General features: G+C 38.9%; 1 protein-coding gene across 1 annotated transcript in view; it reads left to right on the plus strand.

Annotated features, from left to right (window-relative positions):
• Positions 1-21,936, plus strand: part of LOC5577195 (trichohyalin) — a 55,282-nt gene that overhangs the window by 13,420 nt on the left and 19,926 nt on the right. The window contains exons 3-4 of the mRNA XM_021837983.1: positions 14,524-15,059; positions 21,612-21,676. Coding sequence (XP_021693675.1) covers positions 14,524-15,059; positions 21,612-21,676 — 601 coding nt within the window. The remainder of the gene's footprint in view (positions 1-14,523; positions 15,060-21,611; positions 21,677-21,936) is intronic.

Consider the following 21,936-nt stretch of genomic DNA (forward strand, 5'->3'; position numbering starts at 1 on the left):
CCTTAGATTCTTCAGGAGCATTGTGTCTGCGCGATACACTTGCTGTAATTCACATTATCCGAACACAATCCACACACCCTTAATCCATTTTTAATGCTCACAGGTTTTATGCCTTGTGCAACAGTTTTTGCTAATACTTTACCGAAATATACCAATGTTAGGATTTCTCCATGATGGCACTGTTCTACTTCTCGTCTCCATTCGTCCTTCAGCGGTTTGAGCACTGTGACATCTGCAGGTTGTGTTATGTGGGTTGTGTTCGGATCGGATAAAGGGAAATTCATACTATTACTAGGGATAGGCAAAGGTCTGCCAACTCCAAAGACTTGTGGGATGCGTGGCCCTCGACGAATATAATAACAGGGAACACAACGTTATTGTGTACCGGGAAAGGATGAAGGAAGTTCTGGATTTAAGAACAAAAATAATTCCCATCCATCCAACCTCTTTCGATTTATCCTATTCCCTAGGCGTCCGGAAATCTTGCAATAACTTCTTTGCAGAAACGTTTCCCTGGCAAGATGACATGAGGATGTACAATACATTCAGCAGCGCTCACGGTGTCTTTGTGGATGAACTTTATTACAAAAAAATAGGTAAGTCTGAAATTTCGAACTAAAAACAATTAGACTTTGCTCTTTCATTTGCGACCAAAATCAAAATAATCGGTCGGGGGGTCCAGAACATTTTTTTTTATTTTGTGTGAAGTATTCATGGATATGTGTTTTTGTACCGACACACATTGCGTTGAACATAGATACGGGACAAACTGCAAGATCAAATAATTTGAACACCTTGGCTTGGAAGGTAAAGTTGTTCTTGCTCAAAAGAGCTGTAATAAGCATATATGACATAAAATATACGCATAATTGCAAAACTGTCTCAAACGTTATTGTCCAAAAACCTTGAAAATCGTACTTAAATTGGTCATAATGATGTAAGAAGTTATTAGGAAAAATTTTAATAGGTGAAGATGCATCGATATCAAACCTCGAATTTTCAAGAGCTTGTTTGTAGATTTGTATCTTGAGAACCTTGACAACCTTTTGCGTTGAACATTTTATTGATTAGTCGCCACCAGCGAGTGACCAGTGAGTTACCGGTTGTCTGCTTCTCGAGTCCTCCGATAATTTTGTAAGGCTTGTCACGCATGGCTTAACCACCTCCCCCCACCCCCTTGGAGCGTGACATAATTTGTGCATGCTAGATACAAAAGTGACTTATCCGCCTTTCAAACAACACAATTTCAGTTATTCGAATTAACTAGTAGAGGGCTTCGCATGTGATAAACCTTGTTATAAGGCATGTAATATACTTGCCCCATGGTGCTGAAAAATACGCTAATTTGGATGGTATTTGAGAAATTTAAAATCTTATATTTTTTGTGTTATTTTCTTAATGGCACAGTGCTTATGAAAAGATCAGAAAAAAAGATCATGAGGCTAAAATGGGTTTGGAATTTTTGTACTTGTTTGCAGTACTATAACCCCATATTAACCCATCTACCGGCAGCTTCATATTTTCAAAATATTCAAATCGCTATAACTATTTTGTTTCTCAATATTTTTGAAAAAAAATCCACAACTTCTCAAAAAACTCTCTTATTTTCAGAATCTGTATCGGTTTTGAGCATTGGTCATCTATAGTCGGAGATATTCCTTGGGGGACCGACGCATAGCCATAACTCTCGTAATTACCTTTGGCTACAGATTTTTCTCATATTCGGTTATTCGCTTTTCAAAACTGAACTTTGATGAAAGTCTATTGTGAAGAAATTAAACAAATCGGTGTAACTGTTTTTGAGCAATGAGCTTTTATATTTTTGGTACCACTCTACCCGTAACGAGATCTTGAAAATTTCTTAAAACATCATATTGAAATTTTATATGGGAAGTGTCGGTCCCCCAAGGAACACCGAAATATTTTTAAAACCAGTTGACCAATGGTCAATACCGACTAGATTCCAAAGGTAGAAGAGTTTTTTGAGAAGTTGTGAAAAAATGGTGGAAAAATATAAAGAAACAAAAAAGTTATCGCGATTCAAATATATTTTTGTGCTGAAAAAATGAAGCTGCCGGTAGAGGGGTTAAGCTAAATAATAGCAAACAAACTCATGAATACCTCTTCTGCTATCTGTCAAATTGAATTTCTCTCTTCAGCAAATTTCTTTATTACTGTTTTAAGAAAGAGCTTTTACAATGGGATAATGTGTTTGTACTTACATTACAGTACAAGCGTGTTTGGAACATATCTCAAAAATTCTTCATATTAATTTCCATATAAACCTACATTGTCTTTAGGCCACCTTAAATCACCACCTAGAAAGCTGCGAATTTCACAGAACACTATTTTTATAGTAAGGATAGTAAGGAACATATGTGAGATTGAATTCTCAAATATTTTTGAATTTTGAATCGCCCTAATGTACATAAACACATAGATAGGCAAATTCAAACATATGTGCAAGTCTCTCGAAATCAAACAAAAAAAAATTGGGGTGGGTAATGTCTGTTACATTACCGCGGGGTTCACGTAGAACTACTATGGACTCTCTTTTGTTCATGTCAAATAGTGTCTGAAAACCCTCCCCCTGTTGATTATCGACAATAAACTATTGAAAATATGCGTCAATCGAACGTCAAAACGGACGGAACGTTCAGACAGCGACAAAACACGCAATAGAAAATAGCGCGAAAGCATTAACCAATCGCGTGCGAGTATCATACGGAGCGACGAGGCAACAAAGCGAGAACCCCACCACTCGCCAGCGGTGAATGAAACTGGAGCAAATAAAACCAGTGGTTGTTCTGCTCCCAGCTCATTCACAAAACGAACGGCGTCACGGACAGATCATCTGGAGCAGCAAGGAAGAGCGCGTGAAAGCCACAGCAGTGTGCGAGTAGCGAACGGAGCGACAAAGCAACAAGGCGAGAACCCCACCACTCACCATCGGTGAACGAAACTGGAGCAAACAAAACCAGTGGTTGTTCTGCTCCCAGCTCATTCATAAATCGAACGGCGTAACGAACGGATCTAGCAGCGGAGCAGCAAGGAAGAACGCGTGAAAGCCACAGCAGTGTGCGAGTAGCGAACAAAGCAAAGAGTTGTTAAGAATGATTTCACTTAACAAAGAGTTGTTGATAAATATTCCTTTTAATAAGAGTTGTTTTGAAAAAGTTCACTTTTAGCAGAATTTTCTTCGGAAAATTTCTGCTTTACCAAAGAGTTGTTAATGAAATTCCTGCAGCAAAGGGTCGAGTTTCTCCCCACGAATATTTCCGGCCAGGACCAGTCATGGAGGACAACCCATCCCGAGCACTACGGCTCCCGCGGCCACTACCGGCGACAATCGGACATTTCGAATCTGCAGAGTACTTGTTCAGATATACACTTTCGTTGGTGATTCTCCGTATCATGGGAACCAACTGATAACATCCCGTAGTGCTATTCATCTGTAACAGCATCCAAGCTCAATCGGCCCTTTTCAGCGCCAACATACGTTCATAAAAGAGTTTATTGAATAATATTTCCTGATTTATCTATCATGATCTAAATCTCCCGGTATAATACCAAACCTGAATTGGTTCACATAATTTACCCCACATAATCACATGAATTTGAGAATTTACCCGTGTACGCTGCTACAGCGCCTTCAGACCGTAATAACATCATAGTGCTTAGCATTGTATTTTATTTCCAATATCGTCGTTGATTTATTATAATGGAGGAACACTTCCTAAATTCACAAGTACGGAAATTGGAAAATGTATTAAAATTGCGGCAGATTTCAAATACTGTTCAATAAACTGTTTCTTGACCAATTGTAATGAGCAACTATTGATCTGAATTGATTTTTCTACATGTTGTCTATTGCATTGATCTGGAAAATAGGCTATATGAAATTGATGTCTTGGCAAGGGATGTACAAGATGAGCATTATGCTGTTAGTGCATCCCGACGGCACTGCAGCAGCGTTCTCGGAACATCCTCAAATTGTCGTATTGTAGATTATTCGTGATCAGATATTGTATGACGCTACGATATGAATTAAGAGATATTAGCAAGTATGTGGTAAGCACATTAGGAAATATTACTAACTATACTGTGTTTATCACGAGAAGTTCTTACTAGCTCGAAAGTGTAAATGAAATGAACCGAACCCTGTTGTTGTTACGGAGGGATTTTAACCCGAAGGTCATTCGTCACTTAAATGAACCGAATCTGTCGAAGATAGTATGTTTTACATAATTTGAATTGCAGACGATGCTCCTCCCTTTCGTATTTTTAGCCTTCTTCTGATTGACCAATCTAGGATAAGGTACATGAAGTTGATGTCTTGGTTAGGGATTTACATATCTTGGAAAATTCACATGCACGTTCATATGGACAGTAAAAATATCAACATTATTTAATAGCTTACACTAAATTAAAATCACGCATGTTTTGTTTTCGTGCAAATTTTAAATATTTCTGATCAATGTTCAATGTGCTCTGATTTATATACTATGACATTTGCAATAGACTAACATGTAGAAAAATTTCAGATCAATAGTTGCTCATTACAATTGGTCAAGAAACAGTTTATTGAACAGTATTTAAAATCTGTCACAATTTTAATACATTTTCCAATCCCCGTACTCGAGAATTTAGGAAGTGTTCCTCCATTATGATAAATCAACGACGCTGTTAAAAAAACCATACAATGCTAAGCACTATGATGTTATTACGGTCTGACGGCGCTGCAGCGGTAAATTCTCAAATTCATGTAATTATGTGGGGTAAATTATGTGAACCAAATCAAGTTTTGTAGAATACCGCGATATTTAGATCATTATAGATAAATCAGTAAATATCATCCAATAAACCCTTTTATGAACGCATGTTGGCGCTGAAAAGGGCCGATTGAGCTCGGATGCTGTCACAGATGAATAGCACTACGGGATGTTATCAGTTGGTTGCCATGATAAAACGGAGAATCACCAACGAAAAAGTATATCTGAACAAGTACTCTGCTTATACGACAAACCAGCTGAATATTTCATGGGTGCACAACAGCAACAGGGTAGCGGATCACAGGGATTTGGTTGAAATCTGGAAACGTAGCTCAATCTTGAAATCTTGAGCGATTTCATAAGCCAGACGCTCGATAAGCAGCTCCTCGGATCAGCCACTCAGGGGGCTCTGGTATTGGTGCATAGCGGGCTTGTTTCTTGACTGCACTACCGATGCGGAGTTTACCGCGAGTCGAAATCTAGAAGCGCGGATCGGTCAACCTAGAAATCTTGAGCGATTTTTCAAACCAGATGCTGGATTGGCAGCTTGAAGATTAACAGCTCAGCAGGTTTCTAGCAGTGAAAAACTTCTCGCTAAGCAAGTTCCGAGGAGCTCTTACCAGCTCGAAAGCGGAATTGGAATGAAACTGAATCCAACGAAGGCAGCATGTTTTATAACCTTGGAATAGCAGATGATGCTCCTCCCTTTTGTGCTGTTCGTTTTCTGATCGACCAATATGGGAAATGGGTATGTGCCAATAATGTGTTGGGCTTAGAATTACTTGAAAATTGCGGAGAATGCTAATGCGTGAGAAATTGGTCGAACATGAATTGCTGGAAGGGTAGACATTAACTAAATATTCAATACGAGCTATTGATAATCAATAGTTTTCTTTATTATGAAGGTAAATTTCTGATCCATGGGTGCCAAAATTATTAAAATTGTTCAATGAGAATGTTTTTTCAAAGGCATTCTTAATATGTCGCAATTTTATTAGGGAGACTTACGGCTTCGGCACCATTCGACTATTATCGGCAACCAAGTTTCAAACGCCGAATACACAGTATTTTTCTATCAAAACACATCAGTGGAAACATTCAGTCTGCCCGCTTCCCGCTGGCGAGATTTCCGAGACTAAACAAACGATATCGCCGGAGATGTCAAAAATTCAAATGAGCAAAATGCGACTGATTTGGAGCTGCCGAATAGATTCACCAGCAGTTGTTATGGGAAAGTTGCCGAAGAGAGTGGGGCTGCCGACAATAGTCACACCGACAAGGTATGTTCGCAGAGTTGTAAAAACGTTTCCAAAAGCATTTTGACAAGTCTGTCAAAATGTATAAATTTGCTTATACGACGAACCGAAAGTTTCGTGGCGTGGATGGCGCACAACAGTAACACCGGGCTTAAGTCGAAATCTGAAGATGGCGGCGGTGATGATGGCTGGGTGAACGCAAACAAGCGGTGAACCACAAAGCGAGAATGATTCGCCCGACCGTGTTCACAGTTCGACCGCAAATTCTCCTGTGGACTGCTTCCTCTTCTTCTTCTTCTTCTTCTTGGCGGCGGAAGCGGTGATGACTTTGGCTTTGGACGGCATCTTCTCTCGCTCGCTCGACAGTTTGATTTGAGCGAAGCAAGACAAACGGGGAGGTCCTTCGCTATCGATGTCTGTGCCTGAGAAGCACGCCCGGTCAGAGCAAGCCGACCTGCTGCCTACTGAGATGCGATCCAAGCGAAGAGTGAAAAGCATCTTTTCTCTAGCACCCCATATTTATAGATTTGGTTGAAATCAACGTTCTCTTTTAAAACAGTTATTAAACTATTTGAACATGTATGTGGGATTCAGTACGTAAACGAAATGAACCTTTGATGTTTTGTCTTTCGATTGAGGTGCTAATCAAGGTATTTCGTTGATCCAGCAAAAAGTTATAAACGTTCAAAATACTTCATGCCAACGTAACGCTCTTGGTTTTTTTTTTCAGGCAAACTGACTAACTTTGATAAATTATATCTCAGTTATTTATGGACCGATTTGAATGATGTTATCACAGAATATCAGACATAACTTTAATTTTAACATATATTTTTGAGTGATTTTTCCAATCACACGTTGAAAAGCAGTAACGGTTTGACTAAAATGAATTTTTTGACGATTTTTTTTATAATTGACATAACTAAACATATAGAAGGAATAGCTTCATGGAATCTTCAGCAAAGTTGTAGATTTTGACGAGATGAATAAGTTTGCTGAAGACAGTTTTTGTGTAGGGCTATCAGATTTTGAGATAAAAAGTTTTGAATTTTTCGTCGAAAATTACACTTTAGTCAAACCGTTATTACTTATAAACTCGTGATTGGAAAAATTATTCAAAAATCTATGTTTAAATTCAAGATATATCTGATGCTCTGTGAAAGTTTCATTCGAATCGGTCCATAAATAACTGAGATCTAACTTACCAATGTTGATCATTTTGTATGAAAAATCGAAAAATTGCAAATGCATGTGAATAAGTTGGGGCCTTCCTTAGCCGAATGGTTAGAGTCCGCGGCTACAAAGCAAAACCATGCTGAAGGTGTCTGGGTTTGATTCCCGGTCGGTCCAGGATCTTTTCGTAATGGAAATTTTCTTGACTTCCCTGGGCATAGAGTATAATCGTACTTGCCATACGATATACGAATGCAAAAATGGATACTTTGGCAAAGAAAGCTCTCAGTTAATAACTGTGGAAGTGTCATAAGAACACTAAGCTGAGAAGCAGGCTCTGTCCCAGTGAGCACGTTAATGCCAAGAAGAAGAAGAAGAAGAATAAGAAGATGTGAATAAGTTCTCTGTTTATTCGACAAACCAGCTGAATATTTCATGAGTGCACAACAGCAACAGGAAAGCGGATCACAGGGATTTAGTTGAAATCTGGAAACGTAGCTCAATCTTGAAATCTTGAGCGATTTCACAAACCAGATTCTGGATTAACAGCTCAGCAGGATTCTAGAAGCGAGGTACTTCTCGCTAAGCAAGTTCGGAGGAGCTCTTACCAGCTCGAAAGCGGAAATGGAATGAAACTGAATTCGACGAAGGCAGCATGTTTTATAACCTTAGAATAGCAGATGATGCTCCTCCCTTTTGTGCTCTTCGCTTTCTGATCGACCAATCTGGGAAATGGGTATGTGCCAATAATTTGTTGGGCTTGGAATTACTTAAAAATTGCGGAGAATGCTAATACGTGAGAATTTGGTCGAACATGAATTGTTGGAATGATTGACATTCCCTAAATATTCAATACGAGCTATTGATAATCAATAGTTTTCTTTATTATGAAGGTAAATTTCTGATCCATGGGTGCCAAAATTATTACAATTGTTCAATGAGAATGTCTTTTCAAAAGCATTCTAAATATGTCGCAATTTTGTTACATGTGATAATTTTCCTAATCAAAGTGTTCCCATAAAATATGGAACATAAAAGGCGCTGTTGGAAATGCCACTCTATTTTACAATCGTTGTGAAATGTTGAGCACTCACCCCGACGGCACTGCAGCAGCGTCTGCGAGTACAATCTCAAATTGTTGAGTCATAAATTATTCATGACAAATGAAATTTTGTATGTAGCTGTGAAATTTATTTAGGAATATAAGAAGTCGTAAATATTTTTCTTTTAAGGTGAAACTCCGTTGAATCCAAAAATATTAGTATTAAAGTATATGTGTGCCTTCATGCACGTGTGCTAGTGAAAAACACATAATTACGCCTTGGTTGCCAGTCATTTTATTGTTTATTCAAGATATTAAAAACGACATAAGAAATATGCTATGCACACCATCTATCGATTCTGACAACACTGTACAGTATAAGCACACAGCAACAGGTGCATAGAACAGCGCGCACTCGACTATCATTTAGAAAAATAAAAAAATACCAATTTTGCGATGGAGCGAATAGTTTTACCACGGTTCTTCTCGGTTTATGCAATTTTTCGCGGAAAATTCGCAAGCACCTAATAACTATTGTGTAAAGAATACAAGTAAATGCTGCTGAATGTGCTATGTGAAGTGAAAAGCTTAAGAATTGAATGAAAAGTGTCGTTTGTCCCGCGGGTGAAAATGTAAACATTCGTAGAAATCCCCGCCCTCCGTGTAAGAAACAAGCACGGTTCAGGAGATTCAGAGAGCAAGTGATCAAATTACGAGTAAAAACAGGAGTTATGTTTGGTTAGCAGTTAGCCGACGATTAATCACAGGTAAGGGGTGTAAATAGGCCAGGGGAAGTGGTTCACCTAGAGTGAATTTCTGTCAAAGAAAAAGTAGATTTTGTATGAGATTTGACAGAAAAATGAATGACAAGTTCATCCACTTCTCCTGGCCTATTGAGATAAATTGGGTTACGATACACAAATGTGCTTGTATGTGTGAGGAAGCCATGACTACTGCCATGACATGGATTCCTTCCTATATGTCCTTAACTCTTTTCCACAAATTTGATGGCCCTGAAAAGGGCCGATGGCTTTGTTAGCTAAATTTGAGCAAGTAATTTGCTTATACGACGAACCAGCTGAATGTTTCGTTGCTGGAAACGTTGCTCACTTTTGAAATCTAGAGCGATCACATTAGTCCGACGCTCGATTAGCAGCTCCTCGGACCAGCAACTCAGGGGGCTTCTGGTATTTGTTCCTAACGGGATTGCTTCTTGACCACCAATGCTGATTTTATCACGAGTCGAAATCTTGAAGCGCGGGTCAACAGCTCCTTGGCCGATGAAATTTGCGGCGGCGATGACGATGGCTGGGTGAACGCAAACAAGCGGTGATCCACAAAGCGAGAATGGCTCGCCCGACCGTGTTCACAGTTCGACCGCAAATTCTCCTGCGGACTGCTTCCTCTTCTTCTTCTTGGCGGTGGCAGCGGTGATGGCTTTAGCTTTGGACGGCATCTTCTCTCGCTCGTTCAACAGTTTGATTTGAGCGAAGCAAGACAAACGGGGGCGCCCTTCGCTATCGATGTCTGTGCCTGAGAAGCACGCCCGGTCAGCCGATCTGTCGCTTGCTGAGATGCGAGCCAATCGGAGAGTGAAAAGCAAATGACGTCAAATTTTCTCTAGCCACCCCTATTTATAGATTTGCTTGATATCAATGTTCTCTTTTAAAACAGTTATTAAACTATTTGAACAGGTATTTGGGATTCAGTAAGTAAACGACATGAAGCTTTGATGTCTTGTCTTTCGATTGAGGTGCTAATCAAGAAATTTCGTTAAGCCAGCGAAAAGTTATAAACGTTTAAAATATTTCATGCCAACGTAACGCTCTTGGTTTTGAAATTCCAATTTCACTCCTGTATAGAGAAGATAGACGTAGTTCTACGTCAAAAAAATTACTCTGGACCCCCCGACCGATTATTTTGGTTTTAGCAGCAAATTAACGCGTGAAACCTAGACTTTATTGTGGAGAAGTTTCAGACTTACCTATTTTTTTGTAATAAACTTGTTCTACGAAACACACCGTGCGCTAATTTAGCATAAAAGCATACATAACCGTAACGTTTTGCTTTCCTGGTTTTTTGTGCGACCTCGTAGACGATCCAGTCCTGGCGAGAACTTGTTTGGACTTTGGGTGTAAATAAAAGGATGCTTCATCACCATTAAAACACGACCCGGGCAATCCAAAATGTTCAACATATCATTCTCATCATCACACCAGCCGCTAATGGAGCGAAACCAGCTACGAATATCTCCCTCGCTAACTTGGGCGCTTGCAGAAGATACTGTTACCGGAGTTCGCAGAGAAAACCCTGGATCACGACGCATAAATGCAGCAAAATGTTTGCTTACTAGAATAGTAAAATATCCCATTATAACAGGCGCTTGTAATGCACCTCTCATGACCAAACTTCCGGAATATTTCCAAACTCTCCAGGACGATTGTTTTGGAATGGTGTCTTCCGTGCATTAGCTGATAAAAAATCTCGAACTTTGAATTTTAAAGCATTCTTTGTAATCGCGTACCCGCGCTCTTGCATCCCAATTAGCCATTCAACAATCTGTTCCTCCTCCTCCTTTCTTCGAGGTCCCGAAATGTTCTTTTGCTTCCATCGATCACTCAGTCTATAACGCACTGTAAACATAGGTAGCTTTAGTAGTTTACAGGTTGCATGGATTTCTTTCCAGATTTATAGAGTGGTTCAAAAAATCGTTTTTGCTCCTGATTCTATATTAAATTCTGAGTGTCCCCCCAAAATTTGAGCTCATTTGGATGAAAACTGAGATTGCACAAGCCCTCTAAATTTTTATATACGAATTACTATGGGAAAAGCAACCAATTCATTCAATCGGTCATAGTATTTGCCCATGTGGTCTTGGAGATTAGAATTACGTTGATACTGTAAAATACATTTATCAGCTACAACTTTGCCGAAGACCGTTTTTACATCGGACGCCCCAGTAATTACTGTTATAATTAAATGGGGAATTTGCGTATTGTTAGCAATCTACTCCGATACCGCTTTTTTATTATTTTCCCGGATATCAGCAGACTAATTAAGTACTTGTCTGTTTACATTCATGCGCAGGTCAATCCTCTATCGATTTACATAGTGACAGACCCGTTGAAAACATTTTGGAAACGTTTTCACAACGCTTCAAACATCTCATGTCCGTGTCACTATTGTCGGCAGCCTCATTCTCATCGGTCGCATTTTGAGGCGTGTTCATTTAAATTGATGACATCTCTGGCGAAATGTTTTGTTCCGTCTCGGAAATCTCGTCATCCGGAAGCTGACAGAACAAGGAATCATCTGAATGTTTTCATTGATGTGTTTTGATAGTGGGACCTTCTTAAGGCGAGTGGTTAGAGTCCGCGGCTACAAAGCAAAGCCATGCTGAAGGTGTCTGGGTTCGATTCCCGGTCGGTCCATGATCTTTTCGTAATGGAAATTTCCTTGACTTCCCTGGGCATAGAGTATAATCGTACCTGCCACAAGATATACGAATGCGAAAATGGCAACTTTGGCAAAGAAAAGCTCTCAGTTAATAACTGTGGAAGTGCTCATAAGAACACTTAGCTGAATAGCAGGCTCTGTCCCAGTGAGGACGTTAATGCCAATAAGAAGAAGATATCTGGTAGGTTTCATATTTAAATAGTCCATAAATTGAAATTGAACATATCTGAAATGTCACTCTAATTAGTGCGATAGCTGGTACACCTACCCTATTATAGAAATGATAGATGGTTTTTTATTGGTTAACCCCTTACCGGCAGCTTCATTTCTTACCGCTATAAAATATTCAAATCGCGCTAACTTTTTTGTTTATCGAAATTTTTGCACCATTTTTTTTACAAGATCTCAAAAAATACTCTTCTAGTTTGTGGATCCGTGTCGATATTAATCATTGGTGTTCTAGTTTTGAATATATTCCCATGTTCCTTGGGGGAGCGACACTCTCCATACAAAATGCCTTTGACAGCCATTTTGTTTTTGGCCAATTTATGAAATAAATAAAATGTGTACTATACAACGCCAGGTTATAAGGAGCTACTCTGAAAAAATCATACAAATCGGTTCGGTATTCTTGGAGAAATCTGAATATTACGATATGGGGTTTTTTAGAGGTTTCAAGATCTTTATTTGTCCAGCGTGGTACCAGAAACATAAATGCTCATTACCCAAAGACGGCTGGACCAAATTGTTTCATTTTTTGAATATCCGAATACGATTTTTGAATATCCGAATACGATAAAAATTCTGTAGCCTGAGAAATCAACGGGGGTTATGGTTATCACGTCGGTCCCCCAAGGAATTTTGGAATACCTCCGGATCCAGATGACCAACGATCAATTTTGACACAGATTCTAAAACTAGAAGAGTTTTTTGAGAACTTGTGAAAAATGGTGCAAAAATATCGAAAACTAGAAGGTTACCGCGATTTGAAATTTTTGTTGACGGTAAAACATGAAGCTGCTGGTAGAGGAGTTAAATATACATAAAGTTATGATCAAAGTTTATTTTTCCAAGTAAAATTGAGAAAAAATAAGAAAACTACTCTTAAATAAAACAAGTTTTTGTATTAGACAAATGTGATGTGAAATGTGACAAAAAAGTTTTGTCAAAAAAAAAAAAAAAAAAATATCAGTAACCCGATTAAAAAATATAAGAAAATTGATACCAAATGAATTAATATTATAGATTAGATAGGGTATTTATTAATTGAATTTGTGTTTGGAGTAATTGTTGAATCTTAATCCTTTTGGTGTAACTGTGAGATTTCCTTTCCAATGTGATTTAAATTACAGAACAGCGCACGATCTTTTGATTTTGAGAACGTTCGAAAAATAAGCCGCACCCTATTACGCACGCATTGTTTGCCCGCCTCGATGTGGCGAACGAGTAGGTCTGTTTTATTCATTGAGCTTTAACTTCAACAGCGAGCTGAATTTTCCCCGGCACAAAGAAAATGGTCAGAGTATGGAGGATTGTGGTAAAAAATCTTCGGGGGGATAATAGTGGGGAGATGGGCGTTTTGCACGGTGCGGGGCATAATTCCAAGAAGACGTTGGTTCATAATTTTCTCAGTGCTTTTTCGTTCATTTTTTGGGGATTGTAGCAATGGCTTGTTATTTGTGAATTATTCTCTGTTCGTTTGTACTGAGAAAACCCCGAAGCGTACGCTTCGTGTTTTGAAATTAGAGGCGAGTTTTCTGCTTTGGCTTGTGCAGTTGACCGTTGAAAGCGGGTTGATAGGTCCTTGACCCTGTCGAAAGGGGCACGTTTTCATTGCAAGCAAAAACAAGTTTTTGAAATTCAGCAGAGCGTTCGGTTTTGGCGTTGGTGATAATAACCGTACGCTATTCCTCAATCAACAGATCACATAAATGGAATGTTTGAGGTAAACATATTCTTCATTCTATCAAAAACACACAAATCAGGCATCAATTCAACGAAAAACTCTATGACACTACCTTGAACACCACTAAACCAATTGTCATTACCTCGATTGGGACATCATTACCTCATACGCCAACACGGTCTGAAATTCTAAAAAAAAATAGCCCTGCCGTTTTTTGGACGACCCCTGAATAAGATTCCAGGAAATGTCTTATGTGGAAAAATACAGAAGGAAATCCTGAAAAGATATCTGTGAAATTATTTTTCATTTGAGGAATTCCCAAATGAATTGTTGCTGGAATACATAGGAAATATACTTCAAAAATACTCATGAACTCGTTGAGGAAAAAGAATCCTAATTAAGGCACATGCATACTATATGCCCATTTTAGCTTATTCGAGGACTTCCTGCTTTTTCTGAATTTTCTCACTACAATCTCCAAGTTTTTCGCTCCTTTTCGTCGAGACATCTAAAGCGTCCTGCTAAAGTTCGTTGCATCATTCTGAAACAAGATATAAGGTTTAAGATTTCGTGGAACTGATGAATGATAAGTGCAATAAAAATCTTATGTTCTACACTGTTACTTCTGCTACACTTTCAAAGGCCCATGTCACTAGCTAGAAGCATAATGGATTAAAATTCAATTCCGCATTGATGCAACGCCTTCCTTCACTTGTTTGTTCGTTCATATCGTACTTTATCTCGGCAGCCCTCCGTTGCCAGCTGGATCAATTAAAAACTTTGAAAGGAAGTGTCATGCATGCTAATGAAAGCCGTATTTTCTCTTTCTCATTTCATTGCCCCGTCGTCATCGTTCATCTGGGTCGTCTATTCGGATCGATTCTAATCCACTTGTACCGTTCTTCCCTACTTATGCAGCCCTTCAAGCGGAACACCAGAAGCTGCAGTCCACCGTTGAGGAACGACACTCGCTGGAATCGCGTCTCGGCACTGATCTGGAACGAACCATGCGGGAAAAAGCCGAGCTTGAGGTGCTTCTGGATCAGGCCAACGCTTTGGCCCGGCAACATATGAGCCGGGAGAATCAAGCTCTAATCAAAGTGCAGGAAGCCCTGCAGATTGCCGATACGGCCATCGAGGAGAAAAACTCGGTAGCGGCGCGGGAAAAAGGCGTCCGGGAGGAGTGCGATTTTCTCGCCACCACCATTGGACAGGTGATGGAACAGGCGGCCCAGAGGGTGGAACAGGAAATGAACGCGCTCCGACTGGGTTACCAAAGTAGGATTAGTGCCCTGGAGCGGCAGCTGGAGCAGATGAAGGGTTCGCTCGAGCAGCAGCGGGACAAAACCAATCAATCGGAGAGCCGAGCACGGGCTTTGGAGGACAAGTTCAAGGGATTGATTGTGACGAACCAGAACCTGGACGCGGATCTCCATGCTGCCTCCAAGCTGATAGTAAGTAATGCGTGTCTTTGAGAGTGCGACATTGTAGGCATCTGTCGGGTTTTCAATCGCTGAATGTGCGACATGGTCCATGGTGTGTTCGAAAACGTTAGTAACGAAAAAATGACCATCAATTCTGCACCCACCGTCCGACAGACATAATCTTCTAGCATCCGTGAATTTTAAAATGTTTCTTTGAGGGTAGGGGAAGACGGGGTAAGACCGCCCGCCTAAGCAATTCAATTTATATGTCAAAATTAAGAATCAATAAATCCTTTTTTGCCATTCCGTTGCAAATCAATCAACTTTTCATTGAGAAGTTGATCAACATAACGGCCTACTTTTCCTACCAAAAGAAACAGTGCTGAAAAGTGCTGCTTTTCAGCACTCTTTTCGGTGCTGAAAAGTAGCACTTTTCAGTACTGTTTTGGTAGGCGTCAACCGAATAACCTAGTGTCCCAGCCTTTTCATGCCATGCTTATTCTGCGCGACGTGTGAGTCAAGACTAGTCGTTCTCAGCTAGGGTGACGTGAGGCGACTAATGTTAATCAAATGGAAGCGAGTCGACACCTCACCGACTCGTCTTGCGTTACATGCCGCACAGAAGAAGTACAATTGCATCTGATTCTTGAGTTTATTCTACGTCTGGCGTGAGGTGTGAATTGTCGGTGTCCTATAGCAAGGTGATAAGTCTCGACTCGAGCGAAGTGAAATGGAAAGGTTCACACGGCGAGTCACTTCACTAGAGTCTAGATGCGTTATGCGATCAGGCTTCAACACAGGTTGGCGATTCTGATGTGGGATCGGATCGTCCAGCATTTGCAGTCAGCTGCTGTTTGTTCTTTCTTACCTGTTCATTCCTCTAATAGGGGATATAGATCTGCATGGTACCGATGGAAGCGAGAAAATTTGTGACATTGTACAATTGTGTCACAGCCTACGTGATTGAAACTACGCATGGCTGTATGCCCATGTGGGTTCTCTTGAAATGCTTGTTTGTACTTCTAGAGTCCATCCAGTTGAAACGACATTTTTCGAAATAGCAAAAAATGTTGTATGCAACTCGTTGCAAAATGATGATTTTTTCAGCACGAGTTGTACATTTATCCAACGAGGCTCGCCGAGTTGGATAAATACAACTTGTTGCCTAAATAACTATTTCGATGCAGCGTGTCGTTTTTTGAAGCCTTAGGCATGATCAAAAAATACCGTGATGAATCAATACCCGGACGCTTAAGCAGTGACAAATTATCTGATACCGATTTCAATCCATTTTTGTTTGATTTTATGAATGTACCACCATGTCGCATATCGTTTGGACATTATTCTTCATGATAATGACAAGTGTTGTTGTTCAAATAAAGAATTAAATACTAAAATAATTATATTTGCTACACAAATCTTGTTTTTAAATCCGGACATATGAATCGAAAAGGCCAGATAGCCGTAGCGGTAAACGCGCAGCTATTCAGCATGACCATGCTGAGGGTCGTGGGTTCGAATCCCGCAGGTTTAGGATCTTTTCGTAAAGGAAATTTTCTCGATTCCCAGGGCATAGAGTATCTTCGTACCTGCCACACGATATACACATGCAAAAATGGTTAATCGGCAAAGAAAGCTCTCAGTTAATAACTGTGGAAGTGCTCATAAGAACACTAATCTGAGAAGCAGGCTTTGTCCCAGTTGGGACGTAACGCTAGAAAGAAGAAGAATGAATCGAAAAGCCGGACCCTTTTGAATCAAATTCCGGACACTCATACTCTAGCAAGCTAAATTCAAATAAATTTCCAAGAAATGTATTCAAATGCGGTCATTAGACTACATTTAATTAAACTTATCACATGGAAACACATATAAATGCTCTCAAAAATTAACTGTGAGAAAATTTAATATTTCGGTTTCTTACTCTTTTTGACTGTAGTTAGCATCAGATGATCTGCAATAATAATTGTCATTGAAGCATTTTTTCCGCAATTATCCAATTTTCATTTAAACATACGCTCTTCCTAGCTTTCCTTTAGGTTTAATACGCATTTTTATTCTCGAATAGTTATTTACTCACGCAAAATATAACTCGAATGCTTAGCGTCCGGATTTAAAATCATGGTTCACTGACCCGGACACTCATTTTTCGCTCAAAAAACATCCTTATACACTACTTTCTGCCGCTTCGACATGTTCGAATTGTTCATTTACTAGTTTGTACACTCTTTTGTTACCACAAATCCACAAACAATTCACTTTTCAATTAATTTTCGTTCACACAAAGTTTCTCTTCTTTTGCTGGCGAGCTAAAACCCCAAAAACTGCACCATGAAAATACGTTGTCAAACTGGGGTCATAATTATGTTTTTATTATTTTCAATTTTCTTCCAATGATTACTAGATGAAAAATCATAGTAAAGTGTCAAGCAATGTTACACAAGTCAGATGTGAATAATTAAAAGCACATTTTTAATCAAATTTATATGGAAATTAGTGAATGTTATTGGAGTGTCCGGATATTGGTACTGTCCGGATTTTGATTCATCACGGTATCACAGGTGTTGTATTTCTAAAAAATATTTATTTCTTGAAGCTTTAAAAAAGTGATGTCTTATCACGATTATTTTTAGCGACGGGGTAAAACCGCCCACCAGTGATGGAAAGTGGCGAACGTTTCATCTGAACTGGAACAAAAACAAAACCAAACGCTCCCGAGCGTCAGAGCGCTGGCTTACTCGCATCTGTCGACTCCCGAGTAACTGAAGCAAAAAGTGATTCGCGAACGTGTTCGGAGCTGCTCAGAGTCATATTGTGCTTTTGGGAAAAAAGCTGCTTACCCTCCGAGATTTATGGTTTTCAAGGGCTTTTTACTACAAACTAGTAGTTTACTATCGATATGATGGTTATACAATTAATTTGTCTGTCAAAACCATAATAAATCATACCTTGCTCGCTTACTCGCGAGTAAACGCTCGCCAGCTTGTTGCTACTTCTTTTGACATGTTCTCCCGAGCAGACGGGTGCGGGCTTACTCACACCTAGCCAGATCCCGAGTCTGTGATGTTTGTTATGCGTTGGTATACACTCGTGAGCTGCTTCGTGATGCGAACTTTTCCAGCACTGCCGCCCACCCACGGGATAAGAGCGACCACCACGATTTTCGAACACAATTTTGAGAAAAAGTATATCAGTTCCGTGTGATTCTGAAAAGTATAATGTTTTATGAATTCTACATTGATTAACGTAGATATTAAATCATATTTAGGGTTAATTATTTCAAAAAACTTAAATATATATTTATAATTGCCTTGGGTGTTTAATATGGGTGTTTTGGAAAAACTTTGCGGATTTGGCCTGTATTTTTTACACAATTGATTTTATTTTACTTGAACAGTAATGTACAACGTAGTTACAACTTCTAAAATGGTTTATGCAGTTATTTGGTATAAATTAGGGGTGGCGGTCTTACCCCGTCAACAGAGGTCGGTTTTACCCCGCTTGCGCAATTTTCACAACTATGGCCTTATTTCAAAGCTTAATATTTACAACTCATATTTCACTTCACCGAAGCATATTTCACATTTCTGTTAAAGCATGGACGGGTAATTTGTTATGTTTTTCCATAAAAAATCCCTTCCGAAATCCTTAAGTGAGCATCTGTTAAATTTAGATCAAATTCAATATCGACGAGCAGAAACTTTGTTTTTGACATTTGTTATGAAACAACTGAAGGTGATCCCACGGTGTGCCAGAAACCGTTATTAACGTAAAAAAATGTCCAAGAATTTGGCACCTACCATTCGAAAGATATAGTATTCAAGCATCTTCTCCGTGAATTTGAAAATATTTTGACGAGGGAATCGAAAGTTATCGTGATTTCAAGGGTTTGAACTGTTTTGGAAGGGATTTTTACATACTTCACAATTTTCCCCACCAGTGCATCATTATTAATTTGTAAACTAGCCAAGTAACAATCAGCTTTGCATTGAGCATTCAAAACATATGATATCCATGCATCTTTTCTGAAATTTTAAGACAATTTCTTCGAGAAAATCAGAAGTTACAGTGATTTGTATATTTACCATTTTTTCTAAGAAGATTAAATAAGAGCTTATTTATATGGCTTTGCTATATTGATGCGCATAATTTACAAATAAAAATGTCTACAGGACTGACACTCGGCATTCAGAAGATTTAGTTAACTACACACACTAGTTGACTAGCATCTTCGCAGTTTGCTAGAGAAAATTTTATCAAAAGACAACACTTTGAAGTTTTGGAAAAGCAAATTTTGAATATTTTCAATTAGTATGTTCAATGTTTACTAATTACTAAATCCAAGAAAGTCTTGTCAATGTCATAAAAGAGCGTGATTGACCGCCCTCTGCTGCTTCTTTGTCATTACAAGAGCAACTATACTTGTATAAGAAACCAACGGATGCTATGCTACTTAGGATTTGTTGCATCACCCTCAGTGTGTAAGTAATGGAATTCTCATTTCCTGTACTAAGCAATATCAGCGCCGCCTGCGTTCAAATACAGGTCAATTTGGGTTATGGAATAAATGTATTACGTGTTGCTATCTCTGACGAAGCCGTTGGGATCCTCTGCACTTCCACGAGAAATCATTGGGAGTTTGGAAAATGGAAAGAGGTTATATTACAGGATTCGTCTTGGTAAACATAACGCTTAATTACAAGAGTCCTAGAGATCATCGCATCATATTCACTGGTGACATCTCCCTACAAGCGTAATAATGTCAACAAAATAATAAATAAAATAAAATAAAATAAAAAGTAATTCTTTCATATGTACAAAACTTGACTTGAGACCCATATGACGACACCTTTGATAACGGACCATTCAAAGGTTTTGCATGATGAGAATCATGCAACATCAATCTAAAACGTAAACTATCAGTATCTAAATGAAAAGTCGATATTTATAGTACCTAACAATTCAAGGATCTTGTGTTATTATGTAAAACTAATCCGACTATGAGACTTGTTGCATTGAAATATTTGAAAAACATGAAACAAGGTTTATTTCGACAATAACCGACTTATTATTTGAATTAATTTGAACAACTATTGAACTATTGTTTGAACAAGTATAAACGTTGTCCAAATAAATTATGAACAATCGTATTTAGAACATTTAAAACAGTAATCCATCCTCGACTGAGCAACAAAGAACCATTTTCAAATTATTCAGATTAACCAATACGCGTATTTGGGCCATAACGAATCACTGCCCAGCAAAACACCGAAAATGATCACATTTGCTTATGCTGTAACGAAACACTGCCTTTCTTGAATGAAAGGCAAGTCAAAACAAGTTCAACACAAAGACAATACAAATCTGTAAAGTTAATTTGTATCGCAATGATCAAATGCGTTTGTCCAAACCTTCAAAGTACTCCGGTTATGTTGTCTTTCGATAAAATGTTATCAAACTAACTGCGAAGATTCTACTATATCTTTTGGAAACCGAGTGTCAGTCCTATCGACATTTTTATTTGTAAATTATGCGCATCAATTTAGCAAAGCCATAGAAATAAGCCCTTAGTTAAACTTCATAGAAATAATGGTAAATATACAAATCACTGTAACTTCTGATTTTCTCGAAGAAATTGTCTCAAAATTTCAGAGAAGATGCTTGGATATCATATGTTTTGAATGCTCAATGCAGAGCTGATGGTTATTTGGCAAGTTTACAAATTGATAATGATGCACTGGTGAGGAAAATTGTGAAGTATGTAAAAATCCCTTCCAAAACAGTTCAAACCCTTGAAATCACGATAACTTTCGATTCCCTCGTTAAAATATTTTCAAATTCACGGAGAAGATGCTTGAATACTATATCTTTCGAATGGTAGGTGCCAAAATCTTGGACATTTTTTTACGTTAATAACGGTTTCTGGCACACCGTGTGATCCGTCTTACCCCGGCGGGCGCTCTTACCCCGTCTTCCCCTAATAGAAGTAGGAAGCCAGATCCTATTCTTGGCACTTTTGATTCACATCGGCAGTGGAGTTTTTTGAAAGCTACTGAGCTCATATTTGGCTACAAAATGCGTCGTGTTGAAGTGCTTCTTATTGCAAAGTTTCAGACAATTTGGCCGAGAAAAACCCCTCATGCCAAAGCGAGTCATGCAAGTGCCCAAGTAGTTCTGCATCCTAATAGTGATACAAAGATTTAGTGCCATTTTGAAGGGCCCATTTGACTTAAAGCCGTTTAGCATAATGTCATTTGGAATAATGATCATTTGATGCAATAAAGACGTAGTAGCTGTCACGGGAGTTACCAGAGAGGGCAACTCGAAGAAACATTTTCATATTCACGGAGAGGGTGCTATGATATTTTATCTTTAGAATGGTGAGTGAATAATTGATGGTCTTTTTTTCATTGATAACGGTTCCGGACACACCGTGGACCTCCACATAAAAATTCAATTTAATTAGAGCAAACGCGAAACAGGGAAAAGCTCTCCAGCGACAACCAACGTGACGGTTTTAGTCATCTTGAAAACCGTTTCCCAGCCTCCCAGTGTTCATACTGCTTGCTGTTGTCGTTTCAGATCGAGATGGAATTGAAATTGGAAGCTTTCCAGAAAACGATGACGAAGGAACGCGAAATCAGCAAGTAAGATATGGGTTTATGATATCAGCTGAGTTGTGTTTTTTTTATATTGACTGGGTGGGCTTTTTGCGATTTCATCGAGATGGTGAATATTTTTTCCAGTTGAATTCATTTTCAATTTGTTCTCTTCGTCGGCGATTTTGGGTTACACGTGCATGGCACACGAAATAGTGTGCCGCAGGATTATAGATGGATTTCTGTGGCAAGGAATCTAAAACAAATAACATGTGAAGCTGTATAATCGTTGATTTTGATAGAGAAGC

Source organism: Aedes aegypti, chromosome 1 (assembly GCF_002204515.2).
Source record: "Aedes aegypti strain LVP_AGWG chromosome 1, AaegL5.0 Primary Assembly, whole genome shotgun sequence".
NCBI lineage: Eukaryota > Metazoa > Arthropoda > Insecta > Diptera > Culicidae > Aedes > Aedes aegypti.